This window comes from Camelus dromedarius, chromosome 2 (assembly GCF_036321535.1).
Source record: "Camelus dromedarius isolate mCamDro1 chromosome 2, mCamDro1.pat, whole genome shotgun sequence".
Lineage (NCBI taxonomy): Eukaryota > Metazoa > Chordata > Mammalia > Artiodactyla > Camelidae > Camelus > Camelus dromedarius.
In genome coordinates, this window is record NC_087437.1 from 50,540,546 (window position 1) to 50,552,449 (window position 11,904).

The 11,904-nt window shown below is 36.6% G+C and overlaps 1 protein-coding gene across 2 annotated transcripts in view; it reads right to left on the reverse strand.

Moving 5' to 3' along the window:
• Positions 1-290: 290 nt before the first annotated feature.
• The window catches only part of MCCC1 (methylcrotonyl-CoA carboxylase subunit 1), a 51,255-nt gene continuing 39,641 nt past the window's right edge, over positions 291-11,904 (reverse strand). For both annotated transcript variants that reach the window (XM_031451952.2, XM_031451961.2), the window contains 5 exons: positions 7,513-7,562; positions 4,308-4,445; positions 3,366-3,473; positions 1,445-1,516; positions 291-648 (listed from right to left, as the gene is read on the reverse strand). In XM_031451952.2, coding sequence (XP_031307812.1) covers positions 520-648; positions 1,445-1,516; positions 3,366-3,473; positions 4,308-4,445; positions 7,513-7,562 — 497 coding nt within the window. In that variant the 3' untranslated portion in view covers positions 291-519. The remainder of the gene's footprint in view (positions 649-1,444; positions 1,517-3,365; positions 3,474-4,307; positions 4,446-7,512; positions 7,563-11,904) is intronic.

The window sequence follows — 11,904 nt, forward strand, 5'->3', positions numbered from 1 at the left end:
GTAGTCTAGATTGAAACTTTCCAGTCACAAAAACAAACAAATAACATCCCTGTCTTTAAACTGCCTAAGAAGTTGCCTAAACTCTTTAGCAAAAACCAATCCTTGGTTGAGTTTAGCACTATGACATCTGTCTCTGAAATATGTTATTGTCCATTTTTGTCATGACTGCAAATGAGAAATAATTTAGTTAAATCTCCTTTCCCCTTTCAGTCATTCTCTTTTGACCAAGTTGCTGCCCACCTTCCTAAATAAACTAAATTGTATAAAATTTGAGACAGAAACAAACCATATTAGCTTCCAATAAAAAAGTACAGTTTAATCTTATTAATATAAAATATTTTGAGATAATTTATTGTATTTGTGACCCAAGTGCATGATTTTTAAATATGAAACAGTTTTCAGCACAGTCATACAATCATTTAGTAAAGGTGCTGGTCTTTAGACCCAGAGAAAAGCAGGAAGGCACTTTCTCTTTTTGGTGTAGAGATACTGCTTAATTGGCCGTTTCTTTGATGGAGTTTATTCTGCTTCCCTTTTGTCAGATTCTTCCTCCTCAAACTCGACTAAAGGAACGTGTCTGTTGGCCTGAGAACCTTCTCTGTAGAGCACTTTCTTGATGGTGCCCTCCTTTGGCGCCTTCACGGTATGCTGCAGAGACACAAGGCGTGACAACAGCTGTGATGCCAGTGAGGACTGAGCACGTGCCTCGTCAAAAAACACAGAAAGTGAAAAATGAAGTCAATTGTTCTGATGTTTTGTCACCGATCAGCGCTTCCAAAACTTTCCCATACCACGCACACAGAGAAAATAACATTTTTATGGTGGGCTTGGGAGTTGAGAGGAGTCACTACCTTGATACACCTGTCACTTTCAAGGCCAGTCATTGGGAAGCTCTAGTTTAGCTAGTAATTCTCAGCTCAAGCGTCACAGTAGTATCTCACCTGGGAAGCTTTTAAAACTATTGGTCATTGGGCTCCCCACTAGGAGATTCCATTCCAACTGATCTGGGGAAATAAATCTTTTTTAAAAGTTCCCTAAGTGCAATACGTGACCAGGGCTGAGAACTACTGGCCTACAATTTCTAGCCATCTAAAAACCTAAACAGCTGATTCAATTTGATCGAGGTTTTCACTTTGATACTGATGCTTGGCATCCTTAGTTTGGCTTTGAAAATATCAATAAATTAACATTTAATTGGGTTACTGCCTGAATCTAAGCTATTGATAATTTCAGAATCAGAAACGACAGGTATGAGCTCACAAAATTAAAATGAAAATTTATTTAAGAGATGGATGGTTTTGTTTTGTTTCCTGCAGTTAATGCTTCATCAGCCCATGGCTCTTAATATTTAAAATGGTCTTAACTTACAAAATAAGGCAAAAGAATGATTAGGAATGAAAGCTCCCAAAGTTTACTTGGCAAGTGAACTGGTGATTTTACTCACCTCCATCTTCATGGCGATCATAACCATCAGAGAATCTCCAGCTTTCACTTTGTCTCCAGCTTTCACAAACACCTAGAGATTAAGACAGGCTAATATTTAAAAACATAGAGGTCCTTTGTGGTATAGAGTTGGAATACAAACGTACACAGCAGAAGTCTATGTGGTTGTCTTGTCTGACAAATACAAACACACTGGCACAAATCAGAGACCCACAGGTCAGCCTGGCATTGTGGGCACTGTCGTCAGTGGGGGGCACTCCTCAGCTCCCCACCCCACCCCCTAATCCATCTAGTTTTCCTTGAATCAGATGAATACACTTTATGTATTTTGAGATCCTTCTGTCTTTCCATAAATGTGCAGACAAGACACACAACCAACAGGGAAGGACTACAGGCATACCTCGTTTTATAGCTCTTCATTTTATTGTGCTTTGCAGATATTGCTCCCTCCCTCACCCTACCCCCAAATTAAAGATTTGTGCCAACTCTGCCTGGAGCAAGTTTATGGGCGACATTCTTCAAACAGCATTTGTTCACTTTGTGTCTGTGTCACATTTTGGTAATTCTCGTGATATCTCAAACCCTCTGCCAACAAAAAGGTTATGACTCATTGATGGTGCAGATGACGTTAGCATTTTTTCAGACATAATGCTACTGCACACAGTGAAAATAACATTTTATGGTGTGCTTGGGGGTTGAGAGGAGTCACTATCTTCATACACCAGTCACTCATTCAATATAGTGTAAACATAACTTTTATATGCACTGGAAAACTAAAAAATTTGTGTGACTCACTTTACTGCGGTAGTCTGGAGCTGAACCTGCAGTATCTCTTGAGATATGTCTATACTATCCTTAAATGTTTTCACGACAGGCAGGGTCTTGCCTGGTTTTCCAGTTTTTAGGTTGTATAGGATAGTGTTTCAAGTCTTCAGGATCTTGTGTGGTAAATGTATAAACAATCTTCATGTGGCAAAATTCAACTTACTGGCGACCCAGAAAAATACCTTTATTTTCCTTTTTTCAGGTATAAATGAACTCACATATCCCACACTGTTTCACTGTTTTCTTGGTTAACATGGTTATCAGGTAGTTTTTAGAAACGTCACACAATAGAGTTAGGTTCTAAAGTCAACGTGTATAGCCAAAGTTGTGAAAAATGAGAAACAGCCAGCAAGTCCCACAATCACTCAACACTGGGTGATGTTTATTAGTAGCATTTGATTAAATCAATGGTCTGAAAAGTGCCTTTAAACGTAAACCCTGTGCACACCCTGGGCAGGGATTACCAGAGGCCTGTGGGAACTGAGACTGAATGAGCAAAAGGCAGATCCGAGTCCCCAAGTCCACTGTCACCTTTGGGGGCACACACCTCCAGAGGGGAATGGTGGGTGAAATCACTCACACTATTTAAATGGTTGCTTTCTTCTTCTTTTATTTGTTGGTACCAAGAATATACAGTTGAATTTTTATGACTTAAATGCATTTGAGGGGACTCTACTGTGTTCAAGGATATAAAAGGAGACTACTGATCTATCATCACTGAAGTTACATCAGTATGGACCTCAACTCTGAACATGTACTGCATCCAACACCGAACTACACTGTTCTTCACCAATACCTTTTATGTTTTGGATAATGCTTGGTGAATGTTCCACTGTAACCATAAAAAGACAACTTGTACTTTGATGAAAATTCCCACTTCAAAGAACAGTCTTTATCATAAATTAGGTAAATTGTATTTTCATTAAAGTTCAACTGTAATATAGAACTGGAATCTATAAAAATCCTCTTGTTTTCTTGAAATGGATGCTTTCCAGTGAGCAAGACTTAGAAAGAGGGGAAAAGGGTACACAAACAAAGTTCAACAAAGACATTTATCAGGCCTTCCTGCATCGTTCCACATACATTCACGTCATTACCTTTTCAATGGTTCCAGTCATAGGAGCTATGGCACCTCCCTGTGTTCCTTCTGAGCTCACTGAAGACAAGTATTTGGGGACTGGAATGCCAATCTGAGTATTTCCATCCTATACAGAGAAATGATATTTATAGGATATATATTTATATAATATAAACTGGAAATTAAATCAAGATCTTATCACTGCAGCTTTAGTAATATACCTGAGGTAATGATTGCTTTGCTTTTTTTAAAACACTTTTATTGTGGTATGGTTTCCGTAAACTACACATATTCCAGACATGTACTTTGATGAATTTTGATAGATGTACACATGATTGTTTTCCAAGCTATGTTAAATATTAGTCACCTTTAATACCAGGGTTCTAACCTAGCTTTGTGACCCTAAGCAAATTACTAAACCCCTCTCAGTCTTCGTCTCCTATTATAAAGAAATAACAGCATACAAGCCTCACAGGGGATTAAAATAATTAATCACTGTTGGTAAAAGACAGGCACTGTCTGGAAGCCATTTTTAGCAGTATCCCCACTATCAAGTGCTTAGTCTAAGCCAGGAACTGTTCTTAACAATTATACATATATTACGTCATTGATTGTCACAACAACCTTATGAGGTAGGTACCGTTAGTGTTCAGGCACCAATCCCTGAGAGAACACTGCTCCCCGAGCAGGGAGATATGCTGTGACAAGAGGGTTAGGGTATTTGAGGATTAAAGGAAGAAAGTATGTGTCTGTCAGTGAGAATATGTGAGAACAAAAGGGATGAATGGAGAACTAGAGAAGGCGGGAATGTGACAAAGAAACAGTGAAAGGGAAATAGAGAAAATGTCACAGCAGTGAGCGAAGGAAGCAGGATCTTTCTAATAATAACTCAGTGGAATGCCTTTGGCCAAGCAACTTTCTCTCAAACTCCAATAGTGTTATTATAAAGAAGAGACACTACCATGGAAAATAGGTAAATAGTGTTGTCCAGGATAATTAGCTTAGTTTTACTGGCAACTCCATTAACAGAAGATTTCAGGTACGTGCAGTCTCCCTCGCTGTAAAGATCACCAAGGACATGGAAAGTTTTATCTTCAATCTGAAAAAAACAGAAAAGTAAGATCCTTAAAATAAACAAACAATCCTATAGAACTAAAATCAAAATCAATTCTTTACTAGTAATAGTTTCAAAAGGTAGTAGGTAAAAAAAATTTTTTAAGTTATGTAGGAAATTTCCCCCTAAGATTCATAAACAAAATGCTCTAGAAAGAAACAGCAGTTAAGATAATTAAAAGAAAAAAGTGGTTATACATCTACAGCACCATAATGCAACAGACAGAGGTTCACTTAAGAATAGCAGTAAAAAAGGAAAAAAGAAATACAAATCAAAGTAAGCAAAATTATTAAAATTCAGTTGAGTATATGTTAATACTCATTTCTGAGTACCCAAAGTCAAATTTAGTTTTACTGTGTCAAAGTCAATAATGAAAAAAGCCAGAAGCACATAATTAGATAGATTTCTTTTATCTCACCAACATGTAGATCCAATTTATGGGTTACAGTCACGATTTAAGAAGATAAATTAGCTGAAGATTGACCACAATTTTCTTACTCTAAGACAGAGTACTGAAGAACAGATTTCACACTTAATCTTTCAAAATAGCTGACAAAAGGACATGAAACTTTTCTGTTTTAAAGGATGTTTTCTTACATATACACCCAAGAAAAAAAATTTCCCTTACACACAGAAAACCCATTGAAATCTTCTCTATTTTTCACCTCAATTCCCATGTCAGTGTCAGAGTCCTGCGGCTATTCTTTTCAAATATATTATGTAGGCTAAAGTGAAACAGGTCACACTGCAGTATTTATACATTGGTTTTCACCTATCTATCCTAAGTTAAATATGACATTTTACTCTGCTTTGTAACCTACTAAAACAGCCACTTGAATGTTTGTGGGATTCTCAGGACATAAAGGTTAGTTTGGGAACAGTTTTGTTTAATGATTCACAAAAGCACATTCTAAATTTGTGAATGTAGTTTCATGAGCAGATGAGAAGAAATTTGCAATTTACTTTATCATTTACCAAGGGATAAGAAGGGGTCCCTAAACTAGAGGTACCAAAAGAACTGCAGCTCTCATATACTAAAGGAGGTAGATGTTCCATCATTTTTCTGAATCTCAGAGAAAAAAAACCAATGTGTCTCAAAGTGTTGGGGGATCTAAAGTGCATTACTGATAAATTTGTTTTGCAGGATTTGAAATTTCTTACCTCATACTAAAAATGATTTATTTTAGTCTCTGAATTTGTACTTACTATAGGAATTTAGTTGGGTTCTCACATTGCTTTTTAACCCTTTTGGCATTTTTTAAAAAAACTCATACATGTATTTTCTTTTTTCTTTTTCTTTTTTTTGGGGGGGGTGGGGAGGGAGGTAATTAGGTTTATTTTATTTATTTTTAGAGGAGGTACTGGGGATTGAACCCAAGACCTCATGCATGTTAAGCATGAGCTCTGCCACTTGAGCTATACCCTCCCCCCCTAGCATTTCATTTTGCCAGTTTAATGAACTTTTAAAAACTGAGATCCACTGGGGTCCCCAAAACCCCTTTAGGGGTTCCACAGAGTCAAACTACTTCATAATAATAGAATGTCATTTGTCTTTTTAACATTCATTCTCTCACCAAGCATACCATGGAATTTTCTAGACTGTAGGACATGTTATAATATCCCTCTAATTGCTAATGCAACATGTGCTTGTGTAATCTTAGGTTTTAAACTTTTCTCAGTTTATCCTGTCACTCAACCCAATTAAAAAAAAGGCAAATAACTTGAATAGACATTTCTCAAAAGAAAATTTAAAAAAAATTGCCAATTAGCACATGAAAAGATACTTAACATTTTAAGTCATTATGGAAATGCAAATCAAAACCACAGTGAGATGCAACTTCACACACCTCAGGAGTTTTTTTTAAGGAGAAAAAGAAAAAAACCAAAACAAACAAAATACAAGTTGGCAAGGAAGGATGAGGAGAAACTGGAACTTCAGTGCACTATTGGTGGGAATGCAAAATGGTATAGACACTATGGAAGAGTACATTAGTTCCCACCAAAATTAAAGAAAGAATTACCATATGATCCAGTAATTCTACTTCTTTGGTTATATACCCAAAAGAATTAAAAATGGTCTTGAAGAGGTATTTGTATACCAATGTTCACAGCAGCATTATTCACAATAGGCATAAGCTGGAAGCAACCCAACTGTCCATCGATAGATGAAGAAATAAATAGTACGGTATATCCAAACAATGGAATATTATTCAGCTTTAAAAAGGAAGGAGATTCGGACATATATTACAACATGAAGTACCTCAAAGACATTAAGCTAAGTGAAATTAGCCAATTACAGAAAGAATAATGCTGAATGACTCAACTTACACGAGGTACCTAGAATAGTCAAATGTATAGAGACAAAAAGTAGAATAGTGATTGTCAGGGGCCTGGGAAGAGCAGGTGGAGAAGAGGGAATGGGCTCTTACTGTTTAATGGCTACCGGATTTCAATTTTGCAAGAGAAGAAAAGTTCTGTGGATGGATGGTGGTGATGGTTGCCCAACAATGTGAATGTATTTAATGCCTCTAATCTCTATAGTTTATATATTATGTTTATTTTTAAAAATACATTAAAATAATAATAATTTTTTTTTCTCAGAGCAATTTTTTAAATGGTAAATATTAAATAAATGTAACTAACACAAACAAAAGCTCTTTGGGGAGTCCCAATAAATTTTAAGAGTATATAGAAGCCTTCAGACCAAAAAGTTTGCAAACTGCTGCTTTAGATGTAAATGTATGCACATATTTTAGGGGCTTGTTAAGTGTCTGATTCAAAGCTGCTGCTGCTGTTGTTGTTGTTATTATTATTATTATTTTACCACATTTCTATTCTTAAGGAAATCACAGCCAAACTGAGTAGATATTCATAAACTGTATAGGGGCTAATTTCTCCAAATTGGTCTGAAATGAAAGCACATAACATTCTCCTAACTACAGTCATAATAATTAATGGCTTAAGAGAAAGTAGAGAGTGAAAAAAGACTCTACTCAGTATGAGAGAGACCAGATTTAGCTCTGAACTGTAGAACGAAACCAAGAAGGCTTACCTGCATGCTATATGACCCATCACGGTTATATGTTACAGCTATGGCTACATCTTTATGGAAAAAGGGGGGAAATTGAAGAAAAATTAGAAGACATTCATTTATTCAGTAACTGAGATTCTGAAAACCTCACTTTCAACCTAAGGATAACTAGTTGTTAGGGATGTCAACATCTTCTAACTCTCTGGCAATAAAGACTTAAAAAAAAAATTAAACAGGTTTCAATAATGGTGAATTTCAAACTTTTCTTTTTTAAAATTGGAGTTTCAGCTTTTTTAAGATTGTAAGACATTTCATATATTTCCCCCTCAACAAGAAAGGCAGTCGTGTCATAGTAGAAAATGTAATTAATTGAGTAAGAGAAATTCTGACTTAAGACTCAAATCTGCCATCTGGGGCATGGTCACCTCTGAGTCTTGATTTTCTGACCTATTCTGATCCATTAATTGGGTATGAGAATGTAACAGTAATTGAAAGTGAAAGTACTTTATAAACTGTAACAGACTATACAAATATAATATACAATACATTCATATTATCATGTGAAGACAGAATAGGTTAAAGACTATCCTAGGAAATGGAAATTTTGTGGGGTGGAGAACGCAGACCAAAGTCATCTCATCTACTCCTGACACGTCAACCAGCATTTGGATGCTGCCAGCTTAAGTCTGTCTCTAGCCTTGACCTTCCTTCTCTAGAACTCCAATTAAGTCATTCCCCACAGGATCCTCCATTGACATCTTAAATAAACATGGTGGGTCCAACAAATCATCTCTCCTTCCTCCTGCTTTCCCTGCTGACCTGTGAGCTTGATGACTGACACCATCATTCTCCTTGTCATCCAGGTTTATAACCTGTCATTCTTGCCTCATCCTTCTTTGATTTCCATCTCCAATAGTTACCATAAAGTGGTCAAATTCTTCCCTTTAAGGACCTGTCCTCTACATTTCTTCCTTTTCATTTCCACTGCTCTACCCTGATTCAGGCCCCCATCCTCCAGCATGGCTGACTCTGAGGAGGTTTTCCCGGAACTTCCTGCTTCCAGTCCCAGCCCTTCCAGCTGATGCTTCCCAGAATGTCCCCCTCCCCCATTCAAAATACTTGGCCTAGCATGCTATGGAAGGCACCAAACTCCTAGTTTTATTTCCCACCATTCTTCTACACAGTCCTGTGTCCCAAACAAATGGGAAAATGGGCCAATTAATATTCTCCATATATGTCTCTAGTCTTCCCTGAAATCGTGCCTCTTTGCTCATGCTCCTCCTTCACACGCTGCTGGTCCCCAGCCATACCGACTGAGACCCCACTCACTGCTCACATCACGCACTCACTGTCCTTGGGAAGAATCTGTCTAGGTGGAATGAGTTCTCTTTCTGAACATTCAGACTTCACTATGATTCTCCCCTCATCTATTTTATGATAGATTTTTTCCCTTTATCAGCTGCTTTTAAAAATTTCAAATATTCACAAAAGTCAAATACTGAAATATATAAAAGAAAAAGTGAAAGTCCTCTTTATTGCCCAGATGTATCACTGTTAAACTCTTTAATGCACGAATCCTTTCAGACCTTTTAAAATGTACAAGTTTATTTTTTCCTTTTATAAGAATAGGATATTGTTATACATATTGTTCTGTAACCTACTTTTTTAAGATTAAATGTGACATACATATCTACTTTGTTCTTTCCATAGTAGCAAGGGGACAGTTTAATAATGATGATGATGATGACAATAACAGCTACTGTTTACTGACTGCTTGCTAGAGGCCATACAATGAGCTAATTCCTTTACATGTGTTGTCTCATTCAACATACACAACAACCTAAGGAAGTAACTGCCACTACCATCCCCATTTATGGTTGAGGACACCTGATGCTGAGAGTGTGTGACTTGCCCAAGAGTCAGACAAGAGGAGAGCCAAAATTCAAAACCCACAGAGTCTAACTCCAGGACCTGCATTATTAACCACTACACCATTCAACTTGCCAGCATATACACTTCTCCCCTTGCCAAATGGTAAACTCCTTATATCTTTTTTCTCTCTTCTTTGCATTACTCAGAATATCTTTTTTTTTCCAAAAACTTTGTATTGAATGTATGAATGAATGAAACTTCTTCACCCTATATTTTGTTGATATCTTTAAACTTTGTTAAGAGAAAATACATCTAATTACACCATATCAGTTTTCTTTCCATTTATAAAGTATGAAAAGTGTTTAACTGGCAGATGTCAACAGAATCATAGTAAAAACATTGCCAGGAAAACTCTTAAATTCTTTTATATATTACAGAGTAACTGGACTTGTTCATTCCTCCTTTAGACATCTCTTGACCCCCTACAAGAGAACCTTAAACATCCTCTTATATATTTAACGAGGCATATAAGTGTAGCATGGGGTACTATGCTTAAGATCAGGTTAAGTGCATGTACCCTGGAGTGTGGGTTCAAATTCTGGCTCCATCAATTACTTTTGGTGCAACTTTAAGAAAATTATTAGTCTTTCTAAGCCTTAATTCCCAATTTATAAAGTTGACACTAATAATAACACTGTCTCATTGGCCTATTCTGAAAATGCAAACGAAATAATCCATAGAAAGTGCTTAACACAGTGTCAGACATATACCAAACACTCAATAAATCTTAGCTATTATTATTAAGTGTAGAGCAGGGTTCTGTGACACATAGCCATAGTAACAAAGGAAGATTATTTTTCAAGCCTTGAATATTTAAAATACTGGATTGTTTTCACTGAGATCATTAGGAGTTGGTTCTACTTTAGACTCACAAATGCTTTTGGGTCCTTAGAGTTCCTGCTTGGCACATTCTCTTAGTCAACCACGGTCACTGCTGATTAGCATTTATTAAACACTCACCATAACATTTCTGAAAGAAGTTACATTCAGTCCTGGATTACTGTTCAAAAGTATTACGAAAAGGATGTAGTGAACAGCACTCATAGTGGTTTTTTGATTATATACTTATTTATTTTAAAATTTAAAAAAAATTCCAGGAAGTGCAGTATAATTCAAAACACTGATCAGAGTCTCTGTGCCAAATAACACAGTTGGCTCATCTGAATTTTAATTACACGTGACTTTTCTGTTTAATTTAGGTTGAAGAGGCCACTGAAACTCTGCTGCTGATACTTGTACTCAGCATACAGGAGTCCACGGTAAAATATACCCACATTTTGAAGACTATTTTTTTAAGGTAAAATAAATAAACACACCAGCAGATATGTTAACCATTTGCAAAATGCTACTTTATAAGAAATGTCTGCAAACTTTCCTTCCATGTACTCAATGCACTTAGGGCAAAGACCATCTAGGCTCAGAATGAAAAAATACCTAAAGAGCTATAACCCAATCAATTTCTGTGAAGAAAAATCTGTTAACAAGTGAGTGGATGTCTACAAAGATCTGAGGTAAAGAAATTTCTACTCTGTCCAGGGAGGAGGATGCTGTGATGAGCTGGCAGGAGGATTCTGCTCTACCTAGTACGTACATCTTTATAATGGAGCTATCACAGTTCAGTGACATCTCACATTCAAGGTTATCCAACCCTCCCAGCTCTGACTCTGCACCCATTTGGCTTCCCAGGCAAACTGTCCTGCAGCAGAAGGAATATAGCCATCTGCTTCTACAGGATTCTGGTCCCTCTGGTACACTGTTTCAGCCATAGTTTATAAACTGCCTTTTGGCTTAGGTGTCAGCCTCTCCTACCTTCAGTTACAATAAATCAGGCCCTATTCTAAGCCTACTCAAATTAGTTTGCAATCAAAAATCATTTTTCCACTGGAAAAGTGGTAGAAATAGCATAGGAGTCAAGGTTAGAAAGAATGGTGTCAATCTTGGCTTTGACACTAACTAGCCTTCATTAAGTTACTACATTTCCCAAGCCTCAGTTTCATCAGCAATATGTGGGTATAACAGTGACTCTTCTTCATTAAGTTGTTATGAAGATAAAAATTTACACGTGATAACATTAATAAATTATAGCTCTTGAGTAACCCACTTCCACCTGAAACTGCCTGAGCAATGGGTAATCCTTCCACAGAGTAGTTTTGGTTATTGTTTTTCTTGTTTAAAAGTAATACGTTCTCATCGAAGAAAAATTTCAAAGCTAAGAAAGTACAAAGAAACGGGGAAAAAAGGCTACTCAAATCCCACCATCTGACAGAAAACTCACTGATGTTTTGGCATATTTCATTTTAGTCATTTTGCTATGTATGTTTTATGACATGTTTTAAAAAATATTTACAAAATATGGAAAAGCGTAAACAAGAAAAACAAATACCATTAACTCTACCCAGAGCAAATCAATTCCATTATTTTGGCATACTTCCTTCCAAAGTTTAGGCTAGGGATGTTAAAAAATGTAATTGACTGATTGCA